General features: G+C 41.6%; 2 protein-coding genes across 8 annotated transcripts in view; one reads left to right on the top strand and one right to left on the bottom strand.

Moving 5' to 3' along the window:
- Positions 1-21,487, top strand: part of LOC134561973 (uncharacterized protein C3orf26 homolog) — a 219,868-nt gene that overhangs the window by 131,112 nt on the left and 67,269 nt on the right. Inside the window, exon 1 of one of the 7 annotated variants that reach the window (XM_063419375.1) lies at positions 13,535-13,670. The exons of the other annotated variants lie outside the window; for them this stretch is intronic. Coding sequence (XP_063275445.1) covers positions 13,610-13,670 — 61 coding nt within the window. The 5' untranslated portion in view covers positions 13,535-13,609. Of the gene's footprint in view, positions 1-13,534; positions 13,671-21,487 lie in introns of those variants that run through there. 7 annotated transcript variants of the gene reach the window in all.
- Positions 1-21,487, bottom strand: part of LOC134561975 (filamin A-interacting protein 1-like) — a 118,374-nt gene that overhangs the window by 59,804 nt on the left and 37,083 nt on the right. Inside the window, exon 2 of the mRNA XM_063419378.1 lies at positions 17,686-17,827. The gene's annotated coding sequence lies outside the window, so the exon portion shown is untranslated. The remainder of the gene's footprint in view (positions 1-17,685; positions 17,828-21,487) is intronic.

Below are 21,487 nucleotides of genomic sequence, written 5' to 3'. Positions count from 1 at the left end.
GCCTACATTGTGCTTTGGCTGTTGTTAAAGGTTTGAGGTAACAATGTCTTACATAGCAACATTGCAGGCTTCCTGAAGTTCTCACTTATCAGCTACTCAGATGTTGATGAGAAAAAAAGCAGCCATCTCCACGGATGTGGAAAGCTGGACAGAACATTTTTTCTAATATATCACTTAATAATTTCAGATGTTTGTATTTATTGAGAGAATAGGCCCTTATGATTCTCCAAGTGCCTTGACTTGTAAAAAAGCTTGTTTGCTGTTCTGTGGCCTTGAGCAGGAGTTGAAGTGTAGCTGTGAAAACACGCAGGTAAACAGGTAAGAAAAGCCATTATGAGCATTTGTGATGTCTGTAACACCCAGTGACTCCGATAATGCTGTGTCCTCTTACACTTCACACACAAGGTGAGAGGCACTGTCTGTGGCCAATACTCTGCTTCAGTGTGGTACAACCCTGGCTGGGAGACTGTGACTGCTGGGGTGGGGTAGAGTGCTGTGTGTTCATTGGGTGAACAGCATTTAGGCCATAGTGGTCTCACTATCAAGAGAAATTAGAAAATGTTATCAGTGATAACCATATTTCTTTCCTCTTTCTGCTATGATAATCTGTATTGGTTAAATGGAATTTGTGTTCTGAAATTTGCCTTAAAATACCATAGAGAGACCTAAGCACACTGAAGAACTGAGAGCAAAATTTACATGAGCTCTCAACTGAGGTATTTGCAAAATATAGGTAAAGTGTCAAGAACTGCTGTGACTTTTTTATTCCATATGGGGATATAAGGGATTTTGTGAAGCATTCCAGCAGAGTGAGACAATCAGCAATCTTTCTGCTGTGTGCCTGAGGTTGTATTTTTTTTTCATGTTAAGAATGCTTCTTTTGAGTAAAAATCTTTTGTTGCTTTGGGGTGGTTTTGCATTTGTTGTTGGGTTTGGGTGGGTTTTTCTAGCAAACAAAGACAAAACAAGCTGTTCCATCTGTAAAATGCACTGTTACTCTCCAAAGAAAACTTTTTAGTAGAAAGATGCTGGAAAAGGGACAGTCTTGATGAAGCAATTGTCAGGGAGACTGGGGGAGGAAGTGTATTGCATGAAGACACATTGATTTTCTTTGGAGCAGCGACGTTCTTTTACTTTTGAGGTTTCATGAATTCACAGGATAAAATATTTCTTAATAAGCCCATCTCTTTCTACCTGTGGGAAGAGTTCTGTCTAGATGAAACCTCGGCTGTAGCCTTGCTGCTTTTGTCTCTGGCTGCATTGTGGTAAAAAAAGGGAATGAGCCATTATAACATGTAGTTTTCTTGTGACTGTGTCAGGTTGGAGTTCTCAGAGGTGCTGGGCTGGGTGCTGCCCACTGTGCCAGGCATCCTGTGGAGCTCTGCTTTGTTGCAGCTCCTCTGTCGCTGCTTTATTGTAAAGCACCACACTGGCACGTTGTATCACAGAAAAAGGGAACGCATTTCTCTCAGCAGGCAGCTGAGTGTAAGTTCAGGGGTTTACAGTGCAGTGTTGGGCTGTGCAAATAAGCTCAGAGAGATGGCAGGGAGTACAGGACACAACAGGAAGATACAGACACACGCAGTGGAACTCAGAGGAGCAGTAAAACAAATGCAGGTTAGAGTTGGGGCAGTGGTGTTTCCTGTGGATTTAGGCACAGTATTTTTCTTCTCTTAAAGTAAACGACTTTAGGAGAAGCCATAAACACAACAAACCAAGGAGCGATCTGAGGAGGTCAGGCAGGCATCGTGCGTGAGAATCAAAGAACTCGGTAGTGAACAGAATGTGGCTGAGGAGCTCTTCCCATCATGTCCTAAGGATGTGAATTTGGTGTGCAGGTGGCGGCAGTCATCCAGTTTGTGGTACAATTTCGAATAATTTTCTTACAACTCATTAATTCTCCAGTTTACAAGTTATTTCACCTTATTTGGGTCCTGGACCCTTACTGCCTGATAAGGAGAAGTTGTTACTATTTATAATTCGGAGTTTTTTACTCAGGCTGCTGTGATGTCTTAAGTACTTCTGTAAAGGAGGAATGCAATATGGAAAATAATATGAATTAATGAGGGAATTGCAATAGAGATAGCAATGTGCGACTGGTTTGAAAACCATTGGTGGTGTGGTAGAAATTGGTTTACTAAAGGTACTCTGTAGAACAAGCAGTAATGCTAATGAAGTCTCAGTGCTAGTGCTAATGCACAAATGAATTTTTAAGGTAATCCAGGAAGCAGGGCATTCATTAGTTGGATAGAAACATGAGGCAGTTTTATTAAAGGTGCAATTTGAAGTGGACTAGACTGGTATTAATTGCATATATTATGGGGCAGGTATAATTCTGTGCCCTAGCCATCTCTCTATTGTTTACTGTGAATTTTGTAAAAGCTGCAAAATTGCATTCTCCTGGGGCTATTGATTTCTTTTACAAAGAGCAGAAGCTCTAGTACCTTGATCTCTTACATTGTACTGGCAGGCAGCAAATTCCAAATTGAAACCTTTCTTTAATTTTCACCAATATGACATAAATGGGCATTGCACATAAAAGGCTGAGCTATTGCATGTGGCTCCTGGTATAAAGAGTATTACAGTAACAGAAATGCCCTGGTAATAAATTTATGTGAATGGTAACCATGTGTCTCTGAATGCCTCCTGTTTCTCATTCAGGTTAAATGTTGCTCTATCAATACTTGCCAGATATCTTGCACTCTCATGTCTCTGCAATATTTTTAAGCCTTTTGGTGCCTTTCAGTTTTTGAAGTTATCGTATTATTTTTGAGATCCTTAAATTAGGTCATAACAAAAATATTTCTGTTTATCTAATCCATTTCCTTGTCTTCAGACTGCTTGGTGTACTGGAGCATGTAATAAGGAAAAGAGATTTAAACAGCGTCCATCAATATGAGGAGAAAATACTCTGAAAATCACAAGTTTCCTTTAAAAACTGAAGCTTTTTCAACTGATGCAGTGTGATGATTAAATTTCCCTGCAGGGGGTAGGATTTGTAGGATGCAGAGCTAGTGAGTTATTATTTCCAATTCTTGAGGGGGAAAAAGAGGGCGGAAAAAGGATTTCTATAGCTGTTGACTACTGTGTGTCAAAAGTGTTGTGTCTCATATCAGTTTTCCAGGCACTTTGGTTGGATTCAGGTTGGAACCCAGTGGCCATCCAGTTGTCACTGCTCACAGAAAGAATGGAGGAGTTGTGCAGGTTTTTATTAATCACACCAATTATCATCTCTTGTTAATCTCGTGCCCTGTTGGCCAAAACATGAGCACATTTCCCTTAGTGCTTGTGGCTGTTCTGTTCTATGTGGTGAGGAGCCTGCCTAGGTGGGTGAGAGCTAACAGGAATTCCCTCCTCACTTTTGCTCAAAGCTGCAGTTGCTGAGGAGAGATGATATTCACAGCTTGAAGTCCAGGAACAAGCTTTTCAGGCACTGCTTCTGTCCTGGAGTTACTGTCCATCCAACACTGCCTTTGCCCTCACTATTTAGCTAACACCTTTTGCTACCTTTTGCTAGGTTCTGCCTTCACTCTCAAGTTGCATTTATTCAACACAATGGGTAGAGCTCCTAAGTAAGGATCTCGTCAGGAGGCAGTGACCCGATGCAGCATTTTGTCTGGACCCTGCTTATTTTGAGATAAGCAGTGCTTTTCTCAAACAAGGCCTGACTGTACTCTACATCTATTAAAAGCACCCTCTAGTTTAAAAACAAAAAGGGTTTTCTGGAATCACGTAGTCCTCTGAAATGTCTCAAAACTATTCAAATGCTGGCAGCCAGCATAAAGCCTTTGCCTGATCCTAATCTCCAGAATGCAACAGGCATCATTGCCTGGCTATTTTCAGCCGATTCTGTGTACTGCACATCTAAAACTAGAACAAAACTCTCACTGCTCTGCTCTGCTTTCCAGCCCAACTGCTGAACTGCCCTGTCCTCTTTTTTTTTTTTTCCCCTCTTTAGACATTTAGAACGAAATCAGGCACTTCAACCCAATGTGGGGTTTTTTTAAGGTTGCAGTGCTCTTTGGGCTGGAGGAGTGTGACATTTCTGTTGGCAGGCATTTAATTCCTATACTTCCTGATCTTTGAATCAAATGAGCAGCTGCTTCAACAAGGTATTTATTGATATTCATAACTCCCATATACCCATCAGCCTTTCAGAACAAACCTGAGTGTATTCTAGAAGCTTTTGTGGGATTTAATCCCAGACTTGGTGATCTCCCATGGGCTGTATAGCTGCTTATTGTCTCCCTTTAGCATCCCACATCTATGTTTCCTGCTTTGCTTTTCTTACTGTTCCAAACTCTAAATTTTGCCACTCTTTACTTTTATTTGCACTTGCATTGCTTGCTGATGAGTTGTCTCTAGCTGTTGCTTGTCCTATGGTTTCTTCTCATCCCTAGGAGCAAGCTGACTACTCTGACACTGCTGGTGAACTACAGAACTATAGATTTTTCTTTGTCTCACTCTAGAAAAACAAAACAAAACCAAAACAACAACAACAACGAACCTAAAAAAAAATAACTAAGGTCTATACAACTTCCTTCTAGAGAAGAAACACAGGTCTGAATATTGGGCTGTCATTTATGCCAGAAACAGAATACGCAGTCCTTTAATTTTGTGTTGTTTGCTCTGGCACATAACAGGTGAAGGAACCTCTTTACTATGTGGGTAGAAAAAGAGGAGAAAAGTCTATTGTAAATTTTTTTATTGTTAAGAAAAAATTGGTAAAGGTGCAGGAACACAGGGGAGAAACACAGGAGTCCTTGAGCTTGAGGGAAAGAAAATTTCTAGCTTACAGTACCCAGCTCAGTGGAACTGGGCATGGAAGCACAGAAAGCACGAGGAAGTGTACCTTGAGAGATTTTGAGGCAAGCTGGGAAAACGTATGTGGGGATATAATGCTTAATAATAATGCATAATTTTTTAATATATATATGTATATACATCATATAACAGATATAACAGGTCATATATTAAATAAAATTTTAAAAATCTAAGTCTGTTATGCAGTCATAGGAAACAGAATGCTGTGTGGTTGGAACTGCCCATCTCGAGGATCTTTATCTTGCTCACCCTGTCCTGCTGTCACATATCAGTGTTGGGCAAAAATTGGGAGGGACAAAGAGAACAAAGTGTATTTGGTGCACAGGGTTCTGAAAAGCTGGATTTGATTATTTGAACAATATATTGAGACAATATCAGTTGACCTGTCCACATGGTCTTCCATGAATTCGGCCCTTCTATTTCTCTTAAAAAATTATTTTGTTGAATTTAGGTGCGGTTTGGCCTCATCTCTTTTTTATATAAACCTATAGAATAAAGACATTCTAGGATTGATGTTTCAGCCACCTGATTCGGATTAGACTTGTTACATCACTAAAATAGGATTTTATGACTTTCCTACTATAACTGCATTTGAGTGCTTTTAAAAGCTATTTTTTTAATTGGACATGTTAATATTTGAGGCAGTATTTTGGCTAATTGTTCAAATCTGCATTTAGACAATTGTTAAAATGAATACTATTTTTGTTATGTAAAGTTATAAACCACACATGCCCTATAGTCTCTTCTCTAATTAGGAAACAATTAAAATTACAAAAAGTCTTCTTGACACCGAATTTTAATGACTTTATGCTTGATTTGTACTATAGCAGCTCAGGGGAATACTAATAGTACATTTTATCCCTTTAAAAACTTCTATGAATGCCCATGAAGGAACTGAAAATAAATATTCTTTCAGTCTAAGTGACGATAGAGATAAACTACAAGGACTGCTTCTGACCTTGGTTGCCTCAGTTCTAACATTGTACAATCTGTAGTTGTCACAAGGTAAAATAGCACAAAAGTTGACTGACACTTTTTCAGACTCCATAAGAGAAAAGAATAGAACGTCTGATTTACATAATTGAATAGATTTCTAAAGTATTCAGGTTTGGAGATTGAATTTCTATGTAGACCAAGCTTTTACATTGGGAAATAAGACTCACCAATATATTTCATATTTGCCTATGCACCACAGTATTCACAGCATGTTTTTTTAATTGACTTCAGTTCAACATTTTGATTATACGTTAAAACACAAATACCTACAGGCCCAAATAATTCTCGTTGTGGACTGCTGATTTTTTTCCTTTTTAGATGATGGAAACTGCCTGAAGTCCTCAGACAATGGAAAGTTTCAAGATTTTATGAACAAAAGTAATGGAAGAAATACTGGAGTGTGCCCTCAGGCTAGTTATTTCATGCCCTCCCTTTCTTCCTCACAGAACCGTGGTCTGAGCATCTATTGAAATATTGCTTGCACTTCTAGTGTAGGGTTTTGCCTTTTTGTTAAGGTGCATAGATTGGACAGGAGCTGAGGGTGAAATTGAGGTCGTGGTTCAGCCTTCTACCAGCTCTGTGACGCTGCCCATAGGAGTAATGATTCATCATTCCATCGGTTTTGTCTTCCAGCAGCTCTGAGAATGTTTATGGAATAGCTTAGAGCGTGGGTGAAATGTTCATTAAATTATTGCTCATGCCCAAAAGCCTTAGGCAGCCTGACTGATCAATTCTCTCTGGGTGTCCATGGCACAAATTATATCTCTATTGTGTGAGGATCTTCAGTTCTCCTGTCTACATCTAATACTCTTTTCTCTTAAAAACCTTCAACTAGATTTGATCTCTTCTCAGTCATGAGGTAGATTGGATTTACCTGAACTCCAAGCACAGCAGAAACCAGTACTGACTGACCACATTGTTTTAGTTTGTAGGGCAGATGGGATGCAAATTCTATTTTATACACAGTCATCATTTACCCAGATGTGAAGGTCCACCTACTCAATTCCTGACTTTATTAAAGCACTTGGACAAGGTAAGACATTAATCAGGGCCTTCATATAAATATGGCTATTTCGTGGCTTCATTGGAGTTAATGTCCATCCTGAATTTGTTGAAGTAGTTGCTGTTATGAAGAGATTTGGTCTTGTACTTGAGCTGAAGCTGGACAAGCTCCAGTGAGTGGCACTGCATGTGGCCAAATCCACGGTGATAGGCATCATGGAGTTGCTTGGAGGACTGAGTGAGCAGAAAGAGGAGATGACTTCAGGACTCCAGTTCTTTGATCCAGAATTTGTTATGGTACTAATTTGACTTCAAATCACAATCCTGTTTTGTTGTCTGGGTGGATATAATTTTTACCCTACTGAAAATAGGGGTTGCCATAACTATGACAAGGATTTGAAGTTGGAGGCCTGAGTTCTGATTTGTTTCTGACTGACAAATGAGACAATCAGTGAATGATTTTTTAGCTAAGAGTTGCTAAAACTCAGTATGCCTTGTTTTCAGCAACTCCAGAATCCTTTGCAGCCAAAACTGCTGTTGTCAGACTTCAAGGACTGAATCCAAGAGATTTGGTTTTCAAATTCTTCCCAACTGGAAGCTGGTTTTTTCTTTCAAAAAAAAAAAACTCACATAGGAATGGAGGGTCTCATTTATCCCCCACACCATTAAGTTCCCCATACTCTACACCACATTTTTGCTACTTTGGGAGAGTCACTCTCACCAGGTGGATTACTAACAAGGTTGGTATATGAGCTAATCAACTGCTCTGTGTTCTGTAGTCACAGCTGGGCTGCTCCCATACCCGACCCTCACAGAGCTCTTGCAGTGTGTCTAGACATGTCTTTGGCACTGTGTTGGTTGCTTACATGCAACGGGAGCTCTGCATTCTCTTCCCTTATGCTTGCAACATCTTCAGCTTTTCCTCCTTCCCAGCTTCTCTGATTGCATTCATACGAGGACAAAATTCTGTCATTTCATCCTGCATGCTTTCTCAGTATTGGCTGCCAGATAAATAGCGTGTGCTTCCTCTTCATTTGTTGCCTTAGACACTGATTTTGCCTGCTTTAAATGACTTTCAGGTTTGGCAAGGCTAATATTATAGTGCAGTTGTGTTCTTTCACCAAGTTCTTCCTCTTAGCTTGACTGCTTTTCTGTTCCAGGGGAGAGCAATAACCAATTTTCCTTTCTTGCTTTCACTGCCCAGCTTGACGCTAATCTGCCGGCATTTCTTTCTCTGATCGCTTATTGTCTGCCCAGCCTCAGTCTTGCTTCCTTTATTCTGACAGCTGCTCCAGACTCGCCTTCTTTTATGTCCTTCACATATTTGTGTGTGTGTCATCGTTGCTGGTGCCTTTGATGTTTGGCATGACCTTACTGAGGTCTCTGCTTGAAGGAACTTGCCTTTCTAGTGGCCCAGAAGGCACCGAAGAAGCAAATGAAGGAATCATCTGGAAGCAATGAGTTCATGGGCTTGTTTTCAGCAAATAGTCCTGTGTCTTATCCATTCTCCAATGGATGGGACAGTGTGCAACCTCTTACGTTTTCATCCTACACCTTGCACGCTCTGTCTGCGTCTGCACTGTCCAGAGTGACCAGGTGCCAAAATAGGCTGGGGCTTGTAACTGGATGTTTGCTTTGGTTTAAGCAGCTGGTGGATTTTTTCCCCCATTAGATTACAATCTTGTTTTTAAGGATAAACATACTTGAGATGCCTTTCACTCTCCCTTTGCAAGAGGCAAGTATTTTTTTCCCCCCAAAATACGAGGTATTAAATTTTACAATACTGCATTTTTTAACCAGTTGTGGTGATTTCATCCTGGAATTATAGGAGGGTTCCAAAATTATATTTTACACAGTGAGGTTAGAATATGCATCCTTTCACTGTGGTATTTTAAAGAACTGATAGGCAGACTTCTACATGCAATTCAGCATTTCATAATTATATTGTATTGCATTTAGAGTATTTGGTGAAGAAATGGGATTACGAATAAACTGGTGGAGTAACTTTATCACCAGCTGCTTTGAAGTAGTGCTCAGTCGTTTAATTTCACATGATTTTTTAATAATGATTCCAGCCTATTTATTGTATTTTATTCCACTTGGTGTGGATTCTTAGACCTCTGTGGTCTGTCAGTGACAGAAGGATTTTGAGACATGAAACTGTTTACTTTCTGACCTTTCATTTGCTTTGCACTTTATTCCTTTTAATAATTAAATGGTTGTTTAATATCTGAGGTTGACTGGAAGCAGTTATTTTTCATCTGCTTCTCACCAGCACAGTTGAAGCTTCTCAAAAGAAAAGACATAAGATCTGAATAGCCCAAACTATCTAAATTAGTGTACTTTTTCTTGGTGATAAATAGTGCCCTGGAAAGTATCAGTTAATTCAGCCTTGAATGTTTAAGAGGTAATTTTGACAGGGTCCTGTAAATGTAGAAAGTTCAACAGAGTAACCAGAGAAAGGTTCCTAATGAAATCCTGGCTTTGGTGGTGAAAATGTCTGTCTAGTTTTAATAAAAGCTTGATTACACTGCATTCATGAGGATTTCTGCAAGTCTGCCCTGATGACATATAAACTTTAAATTAGGCATAGCCAGTAAAAGGCCACCTAATATGGTTTCATATTTTGAGAGGTTTCCCCATAATTGCCCCAGCTAGTTAGTCTGTTTTCTAACCATTCTGGCATCTGCATGTGCTGAAAGAAATCATCCTGGGAAAGATGGAGCTTGTACAGCTTGTAATGATGTGGGGTGACCTGACAGAGACCTGCCCCCTGCCGCCTCCTTATTTAGTGACCTTCCACAAGTGATGAGGCAGCAGCCTTCTCCCAGCAGCTGTTTTCTAAATTTGGTCTGACAAATGGTATCATAAAGGTGGCAGGTGAGGTTAAGAGATCTGATCAGAACATACTGATTTAGCAGCCACCAAAAGGTACAAAAGAATATAAGGAAAAACAATCAAGTGCTGTCTCTTTATCATTGTATCAGTTTTCTCTGCATGGTCCCTTGTGAAAGCTTTTACTGATGGCTTTCAGCTATGTATCATTATAATACCTCCAATAAGCATTACATAATAGGAAAAATATGCTCCATTGAGCAGTGAAACTGGTGTTAGCCAGTCCTGTGGCCCATATCAAAATGCTCTCACTAGTATTCCCTGTAACAACACTTCCTCAGATGTAATGGACTACAGCATATCATCAAGTAAGAGTTCATACATCCACTTTAATGTTTTTTGCATATCCCTGTTACAAGTAATGGCTGTGGCTACTCAAGAGAAAAGGAATCCGTTTTTTCTCTCTATAACAGTTCAGGCAATTTTCAAGCATATTCTCTGCCATTGCTGTGTTTGCATGGCTAAATAGGCAAACACTCTATGTGTTGGTTCTCTCGGAAAGGGGAGAAAACACAGTGATGATAAAACCACAAGAATTAACTAGAACAACTGGGTAGACAGTAGCACTTAAGTGATTTTTATTGTTGGTTCTCTTACTGACAGTTCAGTAGATTACAAGTCGTCTCCTATTAATGGTGTGGTTTATAAGAAGAAATCTGCAGAATAAGTGCATCTGAGGTGCTCTGACTAGAGTGGCAAATCCCTATTTCAGAAGCACCTCAGGTGTTAGAAGCTTTGAAAAGGATCTTCCCTCTTTACTGTAGAGTGATATATCAGTATATACTTTCGGAGGAAATACAAAGAAGTCATTGGAAATCAGACCTGCTGAGTGGATGTGTCACACCTTCAGTCTAGGATAAGTCAGGAATTCAGGTGCTTAGCTGAAATGGAGCTCTTGTTCTCAACTTCTGTCATAAAATTATTCTTAACTATTTGAATTCTCCTTACATTAAAACATTGTACTCTTTAAGGTGCTAACTGAAAAAAAAAGGTCCTTTATTTGGATGGTTATTTCCTGTGTTTGCTTGCTGGCATTAAAGCATAGAAATTACTTTCTGCATGGGACTGAAATGTTGCAAGCTCTCTACAGGTTGCAGATTTTCAGTTGTCATCTCAAACAGTTTTGAAGACTATTATTACAGATACAGGTAGGTAGGATATATATAGGTTTAGAGGTCTTTTGTCATAAAGCTTCAGTCTGAAAAACTAATGTATTCCAAAGAGGTTGAGTTATAAAAGGCACATGTCTCTATGGATGAATGATAGTTTTGGCCAAATGCAACATAATGTGATAAGTATTAATGTAATGGATGATTAGATTTGTCACATTTATGATACAATGAATTCTAGCACACAGGCACTGTAAAGGGGAAGGTGACTGGTGGCAAAGGAATGGACAGATCAACTTCTAAATGCTTGCAGTGAGAGCTGGAGATGATCATTTTTGGTCACGATTTTTTTTTTTCATTTACATTTTAGATAACTATCTGAGAGTAAATTGACCCCACAAGAAAGTTATGAAGGCTCATGAATTATGGAGGCTGGAGAAAGACATTATTCTGTAGCTGCAAACAGGCTCTGTCAGGCACTCAGGACCTGAAGAAAAGTGGACAGTTGTACCTGTAGCCGTGCATGGTGTTTGCAAGGTGTGGGAATGATTTATTTCAGCTGGCTGAGAAGCTCAGCATCTGCAGAGTGCTCATGGGTCATCACCTTCTAAGCACAGGCAGGCACCCATCCTCATATTCCAGCCTTGCTCTGCTCCTGCCAGGCAGAGGGGTGGGAAGGGCAGCCCACGAGTGCATCACAGCAGTGTCTGCTGTAAACATTTATGTCTGCTTCAGCCTGCACATGGGGAAGCAGGACATAACAGAAACCCAGCCACAATCCTGTTTACCCAGTCAGCATGTTTTAAGATATAAATATTTTATTCTTTTTCTTTCGGGTATTTGTGAAGTGTGTTTTGGGTTCAGTGGGAAATTTACAGTTTGGTAGCAGTTGTGTATTTTGTGTATTTTGAGGATGGTGCCATGAGAAACAGGATGCTCAGGTCCTACCTTGTTTGAATGATCTTTCCAGGTTTTACTGCCATGCTCCACACCATGGGATGCAAGTGCTTCCCAAGCCCTCTGACCTGCAGAGGCAAGGGCAGGGCAGGCACTGTGCCTTAGGTTTCTTACGGATGGAAGCCTTTTGCTCCGTACTTTGGAAGAGTTTTCTCTGATACAGCAGAGGTTTTTGTTGCCTGGGTTCTGAGGCAGAGTTCTTCAACCATCTTAAAAGTTGTTGGCAAAGTGACCCTGAAGAAAATTGCCTCAGGTACTGTACTGAGGAATGACACGGTATTAATGTGTTGACCTAAACTTCAAATCCTAAGGTGGAATAGGGTGGCGGCTGTGTAAGAAGCAAGTTAACCAACCAGGGCTGTAAAGTGCCCTTGTCCAGGGCATACTGAGGGGCCAGTCAGGATCTCCTGCTTGCCAAACACAGTTCAAATCTGAACAGGCCTTGTTCCAGAATCAATGGAAGGAAAAATGTGGGGAATACAAAGGCAAGAGCAATCGTGCTGCACATGTGAAATGAGATTAATGTTATGATTTTTGTTGTGGGGAAATAGCATGCAAGAAGGAAAGACTGTTTTAGTGAAGAGGAAGAAAACTAGAGAGAATGGAGGCAGAGCAGAAAGAGCTGAGCATACAGTTAGAGGAGCCAAGAATAAAATAATGAAGGAGGGCGCAGAGGTTAGAGGAGGCAGAGAAACACCATGATTAAGTAAGGAATAAGGGTAACCCTAATGCTTGTACTGCACTGTAGATTTTTGAAGAGTGCATCTTGACCTGCAGTAGTACAATATTTTCCTCTGACATGTTGTATTGGAAAGCATGGATGCAAAGGATGAGTAGAACCTGCTGAAAGTAATTGTGCCCATTTGATGAAAGCTTGCATGTCTACTCAGTGCTTGGGTCTAGAAGCAGCTTTCCTTTTTCTTCCTACCCTCCAGTCCGTCACAATCAGAATTCCTATACTGCAATTACACTAAGAAAGCTGCAGACCTTATATATTGTTCCTGTGTTGGCTGTAAGAGAATTGGACCTTTCCCTAGACCAGTTTCACTGAGACTAAGAACCAACTACTGTCCTACAGTCTGTCCCAGGTCTAGCCCCCCTCACCCCTGGCTTTGGAGTCCAGCCCTTCACAGCTTTTTGTCTCTTCTGGGTTAACTTTGTCTTCCCATAGGATGAGTCCCAAACTCTCCAGGTCCCTATGTGCCTCCAAAGAAGCTCTACCCTAGGCCTGCATCCCTTCCGAATTTATCCCACCCTAAGATATATCCCAAGAAGCAGCTTTAGGCCTTTTTGTCTCTGCTGAATGAAGGATTCCCTTCAGTAGTCAAAAAAGCAGAAACCTGGGGGACAGAAAAGCAGCACCTGATGTGGGCTTTTGATTTAGAAACAATTGAATGTTTTTCTGTGTGTTCCTGGCATTGTTGCCTCCTACACAGGATGCTCAGAGCTCCTCCATTGTACATGGGCAGCTTTGAAGATGCACTGTAAGTATTTGCAAGGAACAGAGAAGGTAACTTGTAAAAATCTGATGGCCAGTAATATTGATGAGGGTGGGTGAATCTCAGGAAGAAATTTAAGGCTACTTTTATCTTTTTCATCCTGGTCCTGCCTCCCATTTTGGCACCCAGAATTTATAAAATGAACCAGATTAGAGTATTTTGGTATCTTTTGTGTGTAAGTTTTGCTTTTTCTGTGAATGCACTGTAAAGAGCCCCTGCACAGCCTATGTCCCCGTCTCCCACAGCTGTATGTCAGTTGGGTAACACCACCACAAGAGGCCATTTCAGCCTCCCAGCAGCTGCCCTTGCCATTCTGTTGCACAAAAAATGGTGTTTTTCACCCTTCATCAGAGATGGAGACGTGCGTGCTGCAGCGCTGCAGTAAATAGTAAGGCAGTTTGTTTTCTTAACCTTTGTCTATCTGTGTTTCAAAACTCACAATTTATCTAGTAACTTCATCAGGAGGCTGGGATGTTTCTAAGGCATCATAAGCAGATATACCACATAGCAGAGTTTGTTGGGAGGGTGTGACTAATGGATATAAGGAGATCCACCATGACTGTGGTTTTAACTCCCAGATTTCCAGTGGGAACTTTGGGAACAGAAAGCTGCCACCACCTTCCAGGCTGTGTCCTTCCTCTTGGTGGGGTGGGACCTCTCTGACACGGGGCTCAGCTCACACCCCACTATGTCCTCTTCCAGCCAGCTCCTGGTTTTCCTCCCTCAGCCGTGTGCCTGCTTCAGCTCAGGTGCTTCTGTCCCGCAGTGACAGACACAGCAGAGAGCTGCAGTGCAGGTGTGTAACTGGGGACAGCTGTTAAATCTTTGCAAAGGAACAAACTGCACATTTAAAGTATAAAAGTGAACATTATAATGGGTGCTATGACAGAATGCATTTTTACTTTTGCTTTTAATAGCCCTGGATGGATTTAGTAATGTTTCCTTTCTGGTTTTGTTTTGGTGGTTCTTTTCTTACCTCATCTACACTAGATTACTACATTCTATGGCTATGTAAATTCAGCTTACAAAGCTGAACACATACACGTATTAGCAGTGAGAGAGTTGGGGATTCTTGAGTTGAATGTGTGTGTTGGGTTTAAAGTGTCAAGTCTTCTGGTCCTCACAACATTTGGGATGGGATTCTTTCTTCCTCTGCGCATATTCTGTTTAGCAAGTTGACAGTCTGATATTGATTAGGGGTTTTAGGTGCAACAGGAGTACAGCTAATGAGAAAATAATGAGTTGGTATGTATTTCTGTGCTGTGCTGCTCCCTACTGAATTGTCTGACTGCCAAATACATTAAGGAGTTAACAACTGAGAGGTTTTCCTGGAGGGGTGCTGATGGAGCCTGGTGGTTTTACAGCTGAAGAACAGGGGTTTAGAGCAAGCTGTGCCAGCCTAAGAAGCTTCTCTCTCTATTCGTATCATAAATTGTGATAAGAATTATCATATATTATCATAAATTAGTTATGCTAAGGTGATACTCAGCAAAAGGCAGCTAGCAGTGAGTGCAGCAGGGTCTTTAGATGGTTAATGTCAGGGTAAAGAGGAGGAAAGGTGATTTTCCAGTGTGTGCTGCATGTTCCAGGAGCCTTTTCTGTGCAGGGAACAATCCCATGGTCATAGTCAACTGTCAGTAATTTACCACATTTGGATTCCCAAAACAAAACGCAATGTTTAGTTCAGCTTTGAAGTCCAAACAGTTCCTTATGGAGCTTAATTGCTTTGTTTACATGTAGCTAGTTACTTATCGTGTGGCAAGAACAATAGGCTGAGTGCCTCGCTTAACCCATGATCAGAATGCGATAAAACACGGAAGCCAGTGAGGCTGTATTTCTTAAGCAGCCCACAGGTCAGCTGCAGCCTCCTTGGCTGGCTGTCTCCTAGCAGACCTGCTCCTGGCATACCCTTTGTCTCCACAGCAGCTGGGTGCCTTTGCCATGTGTCCTCGATGTCTGAGCTTCAGCTAAATGCAAGTGGTGTTTCTTGGGTCTCTAATTCGCGTGGACCAGGCACTTTCCTGAGAGCTGTGTGACTCACTGACCATTCCTGGCACAGTTCACATTCATGCAGTGAGCATCACACCAGGCTTTGACCTCACGTTACCCCACGGCTTACCCTGGACCATGCCCAGTTTGCACCAGAGGCAGCCGGGTTTCCTCCCTCCGGTAAGGAGGCAGGCCAGGGCCTTGGGGAAGCGTGAGCCTGGATCTCTCAACCAGCCACACCTGTCTTGTGGGATGAGGAGCAGAATGGAGTTTACTTAGTCAAGCCAGATCTCTGCCTGTCAGTGGTGCCTGCTACTGACAGCAGCCCTTTTGACAGGAGTGCCTCAGCCATGCCAGAACACCTTTCTTGTTGTCACGCACTCCTCCAACCACAGGCAGCACCCCGTGATCCAGCACGGCAAGAGTGCGTGACCCAACACGTGCTTTCCCTGCCCAGAAGTTGAGAAGTTCATTGTCAGGTCTGCCAGACTAATAGAGACAAAAGAAATTTTTTGGTTGGGGCTGCAGCTCTCACACCCTCGAGGAGTCCCTTGTGTCTTGGGGGAGCGCGGGGCTCACGCCACATCTCCCTGCAGAACTGAGATTTCCTGAGCTCTGAGCAGAGAGGACATTCCAGAGATTTTCATCTGTTTGCTTCTCCATTTCACTGGTGGCTTTTCCCCTCATAACATCTGAATTAATAGTCAGAAAGTTTGCTGAGAAAGACTCCTAGTTTGTTCCTCAGGTAGTTTCTTTTGGCAGAAGGGAATTCTCCATTACACCTGCTTGTACCAAAGGAGTAAGATAGATGTACTCCATTTATTTGCCAGAACTTTAGTAAGCTTCAGCCATCCCTGCAAACTGGAGAATTTGCTAACATCTCTTATTTTGTTAATCTGTGTGCAATTGGGAATGAGAGGCCTTTGAAAGTGTGCACAGAAATTTTATGTGCAGGAGAGCACCTGCAAACCAAAAATCTTCTTTATCTTTTTCCATGAGTAAATTATTAACTGGCCCAGTTGTGTGCTCAAATCTTAGGTACAGTTTACAGTTGTCACTTGCACCTGAAGGGGTGCAAATGGGGGCTGATATCCTTTGTAGCAGCCATCTCCACAGCTGTTCCTCTTCCCTCTGTAGGCAATCTCTCACTTGCAGAGATGATGCAAGGCAGAAATATTTCTTATTTTTTGTATCTTTGTGGTACAGAGGAACCAAATCATGCAAATAGCTCAACAAGACCACAATGACAGTGGTACTCTAGAGAATACCACAAATTATCATTACCTTCCCAAGCCTTTAGACTATGAAAATAAACTTTGAAAGTCTACTTAAGATTTAAGCACTAAGAGCCCCTTCCCTTCCATCACCACCTAAATATATGAGCTGCTTCTAGAGCTGGAGGCCTCCTCAGTAAGACTACCACTTGGTTTGAGCTTATACAAGCATTTACAGCTACCATATAAATTGGAAGCTTAGCATGTCTGCTCTTGCCTTGTCATTCTTCTGTTTGTGTAACACAGAGCCCAGTAGTCATCACAAAAAGAAGTAAACCTTCGGATATATGTCTTTGAGGAGGAAAAGACCGCACAAAGGATCAATTATATTCCTCACAAGTATGCAACATCTGAGTCAGGGGTTCCCAGAGACTAACCTGGAAAGCTGCTAAGTGTGTGAGCCTCAGGAAAATTTTCAAATTGTGGCTTTTCTGCACTGTCCTGCTGAATTTTTTTTTTTAATGGTCATGTAACCCCTAGCCTGATGTCTCTCTCTCATTAGGTTGCCCTTCATGAACAAAACTCAGGGAACTCCTGAGTTCATCATCCAAGAAAACCTTTATTTTGGAATACAAACTGAAAAAGATAATCTATTTTGTCAAGTGTTTCCACACCTCTGTAAACATGCAGTCTCCTTGTCTGGATGATCTCATGCATATATTCATCAAAGTTCTTCCTTTGCTTTGAGACCACATTTGCAGCAAAACAGTAATATATGCAATATAAAAAGGTTTTGGGTGAGATCCAGTACAAGCATCTCATGGTGAAATCATTCTTAATATTATTTAACAGCTACCTGGTGTCTGATCCAGAGAAACTGGTCACAGCTACATTTTCCTTTAGACACTTAAGTGAACAGCACATATGAGCCTTGGATGTTACACAAATGTAGGGCAAGGAGGACACAGCCCATAATTTGTCTCTCATTGTCAAGCACATTCCTCCTCCATCTTTTGACAGTGGATTGTTGATAGAGTGATAGCTGCTAAACAGGTACGAGCTCATCGGCACTCTTTACCAAAGAAACATTGTCTGGAAACTCTTACCTCTCTCACTGGAAGTAGAGGGGAGGAAAATTGGAAGTCTCTGGCTTAAAGAAAAGCATTTGGTACTACAGAAGTTAAGTGAAGATCAGCTAACCTGCTGGAGCATCACAGACTGGAAACCTGAACGTTCTGGCAGATGCCGTCATTTTGGCAAGGCGCAGGTGGCAGTCCTGCAGAGTCCTCATGATCTTTATCACGTAGTAGGAAGTGGCATTGCTGCCCTGGATGCAAACATCCTAAAAAAGAAGCGGTTAGTTAGTGCCTCCACAGAAATAAACTCTTGGACACAGCTGATACCACCAGTACTGAAATGCAAGGTCACAGTTTGAGTGCTGTAGAAGGAGTTATCAGTGTTGCCAGTGATAGATGTAATACCTATCAATGATTATGTCTTACAAAACAAAACCCCCAACACCAAACCCAGCAGCCTTACAGACTCCTTGCTTTTCAGCTTTCAAAACTCTTCTGGGGAGTTTTTGCAAATGGGTGGTCTAAAACCCAGGCTGATCAAATATCTGCTCTGCCTCCTGTCACCTGGGAAACAGGGAATGCCTACTGTGAAAACAATCTGAAGGATCCAGGATGGAAATTCAGATGTTCATGTACAAAAGACTTTTTCCCCTTTTTGTGTTGCTGAGAACAATAATACAAGAGTCCACAGCAAGGTCTGCATTTCCAGCTATGTGCTCAGTGTAACAAGTACATTGAGGTGCTTATGGCAGGCAACACTTGATGGTAAATGCTGCACTGCAACTAGGAGTGCCCATGTCTCTACTGCTGAAAGAAGGGAAAAAACTTACTTCCACACTCCACAATGCAGAGCATGCACTCACACAGTATTAGCTCCTTACCTACTGTAGCTAGGTTATTGTAGGCCATGGTAACTATCTATGTTGTATGTCTGTTCTTGCTTGCATCCCTGGGAGATAATGAGATTGTTTAGTGGTTGTATTGACAGCAGGGTTTCTTTTCCAAATTCCTTTGCTTCTGTTCTGTTCTTCATGCAGCCCACTGAAATAATCTCTCTCTAAACTGTGGAGTTCTTCCAAGAGATTTTTCTTTTTTGTTGGGTACATTCATAAAAAACCAAGGAATTCTACCTTGTAGTTTTGTTCCCTCAAAACATCAGTCTACATCCACCCATTTAAGTCATCTTACTTTTGTCCCTAATCTGTCTTAATATCTTCAGGCAACCAAGAAACTGGCCTTTCATCTGTCTTGAACTTTTGAGAATTGCTCAACAGCTGCACAAAATTGTTTTTCCTCCTCCTGCTGTAAAGATAGTACCAAATTAGGAGTGCATTATGGGCCAGGCTTTTCCCAATTGCCAGGGGCTGTGATCTCGTAACCTAAAGATGGAGAGATGTTCCTTGCTGTGCGTGACACGGAGGCCTGAAAGTCCTGTGCTCCTTAGGCAATTTAGGGTTCTCACTGTCTTACAGGGACTTGATTTCCCAGCTTTCCTGGCACTTTGTGTGGCCAGGTAAATGTTACAGGGGTGCACAACCAAAGAGTACAGTACCCCTAAAAGATAGTGGAAACAAGTGGACCTAACATTAGGCCTGATTTTCTTGCTCCTTTGTCAGAGGCCATTATGGATTTAATAGTTTGTGATAACTAAAACATTGCCCTTCTAATCCTGTTTTTTCACTAAATTTCAAGAGACATGCCAGAATTACCACCATGGGTTTAGTTTGGGAGTTATAGTCTCAACATTAGTGGTTACAATAAACCAGGATCCTCAACTTCAGATCACTGCTTGATGTCCTCTTTTCCTAGAAATTAAATTATGCTGATTTAAATGTCTGCATCCGTTGTCTTTCCAAAACACAGAGCTTGGTTTTAAAGATAAATGCTTGCCATTTGGGGACAGACTGTGTGCTAGGTTTAAGTTCACTTAGCAAAGCTATTTTATTGGAGTGGCTCATATAACTTGTTAACATGCAAGAAATTATTAAGCTTTCAACTTCCTCCACTCCCATTTCCTGTTTGGATGTTGAAAGGAAGCCCTGATTGCTAATTTGTGATTAGCCAGCAACCCAGAGTGAACCTGATCCTGTGGGTTTGTGTGGTGCTTGCCCATGCAGATAGAGCCTCACTCGGGAGTGGGATTGCTGCCCCTCACGTTTGGTGGGGAGAGCTGTAAAGAGTCTGCTCTTCTCTCTGTGAATTCACGGCCTGCCTTCTGAGAACAGGGGTAATGCCTGCCCTGCCAGAGCTTGGCAGGCAGCACTGAAACCTTGGATGCTGCAGGGGAGAAGGGGCTCATGAGGGTGCTTCTCCAGTCCTGCTTGCCCAGGAGGTGGCACTGTGCAATAGTGGGATTTTTACCTGCTGCGTTCGTCCTCTGACCCGACTGTCATTGACTGAGTCGTGACAGATGAGTGAAGCTCCTTAGTCAGTAAAAGCAGAGTGACTTGTACTTCCTTTAGGATGCCCGAGCTCTCTCCTGTGTGAAACGCATGGCACTGTCTGCCCTGCACTCATGCCTTAGGAACTGCCCCTCCTGCGTATTCTTGTGCAGTCAGGGTCAGAACTGGGTGTGTGGGTGAAATTGTTCTGGCCACAATAGAAGTGGAGATGTCTTTAGAGCATCTTTACTTCCAAGGCTTTTGTGCAAGTCCTTTGTGTCCCCCCAGACCTACTGACAAAGCAGCCAAAAAGAAGAGCTGTATACGTGTAGCATGTGCTAGAAAACTCGAAAGTTTTGAGGAGTCTCTGTGGGATCTCTCTGTCCTGCACACACTGGGCTATGCTCCTGTCAGAGTACTGGTTGGTCTGGTTTAGTGTTTGTATATAACACACACAGAGCTTTTTTTAAGGGATCTCTGACCCCACCTGCAAGTGTTTCACCTGACTTGTGCTGCCACATGCAGGCCAACACAGCTGAGATAAATGTAGAAAATCTTCCAGGTCTTTCATTTTTATGATGGTGATAAGCAGAGACCTTTTTCATTTCTCCAATAACAGCCTGAGATTAGGAGCACATACAGATATGTGGGTAATTCTGATCTTGGAATGGATACACCGCTTTACAAAGGCTTAGGCAAGCTTATTAACCTGCTTATTTTAATTCCCAGAAAGGTGGAAAGGGGTAATGCTTTCATAACACAAGAAATACAAGAATATATTTGTAACACAATGTAACAAATATGTTCACAATATACCTTGGAGCTAGAAATGTTACGGGAATGGAAAATACTTTTGTTATTATTAATCAAATCTTGAGTGGCCTATACATCTATAACAAAGGCCTCTTAGCAAACACATCCTTTGAAATAGCCTGACCCTTTCCACTTTTTCAGAGACATTAATAGTTTCCTGGCTCAGTGTTTTAGGAAATGTCGTCATAGTCTGGAGGAACCAATAAAAACATAAGTCACCTATTTTGTCTGATCATTTTACACCAGGATATTTGAGGCTGGAAGCTGTGGAGTGGTAGGAGGAGACTGCTTCATTTGTGTGGGTGGAAGATGTAAAAGATTTAATATAGCATTCTAGAACTGTGTGTAAAATAGTATATTTTGAGTTCACAGAGAGAGGCTTTAGATAGTTTTTGTAACTATTTGATTTTTTTTTCTCCTTCCTTTGCCATTTATTGCTTCAGTGCCTGATGAAGGGATGTTGTCTTTGGGGAAGAGTATTCTGTTGGTTTTAGGCTTTCATTGTCCTTTAATAAAGAGGTAAGAGCTCTTAAGAAATGACAGTGCCTTAAAACAAATGTTGGTAGCTGATTATGGCAATATGATTTATGGGACAATAGCTTATCTGGTGTGGTCAAAGAAGACCATTTCCTACAAGCAGGAAATGTAATTACTTGAATTAAAGAACTACTACTGTATGAAATCTTAGTACAAAGCATCCTTGCATGACATTGTGAAAAGCAAACTGTGAGT

The sequence above is a fragment of the Prinia subflava genome, chromosome 25 (assembly GCF_021018805.1).
Source record: "Prinia subflava isolate CZ2003 ecotype Zambia chromosome 25, Cam_Psub_1.2, whole genome shotgun sequence".
Lineage (NCBI taxonomy): Eukaryota > Metazoa > Chordata > Aves > Passeriformes > Cisticolidae > Prinia > Prinia subflava.
The sequence above is the reverse complement of the archived record's forward strand: the minus strand, read 5'-3'. Positions and strand labels throughout refer to the sequence as shown.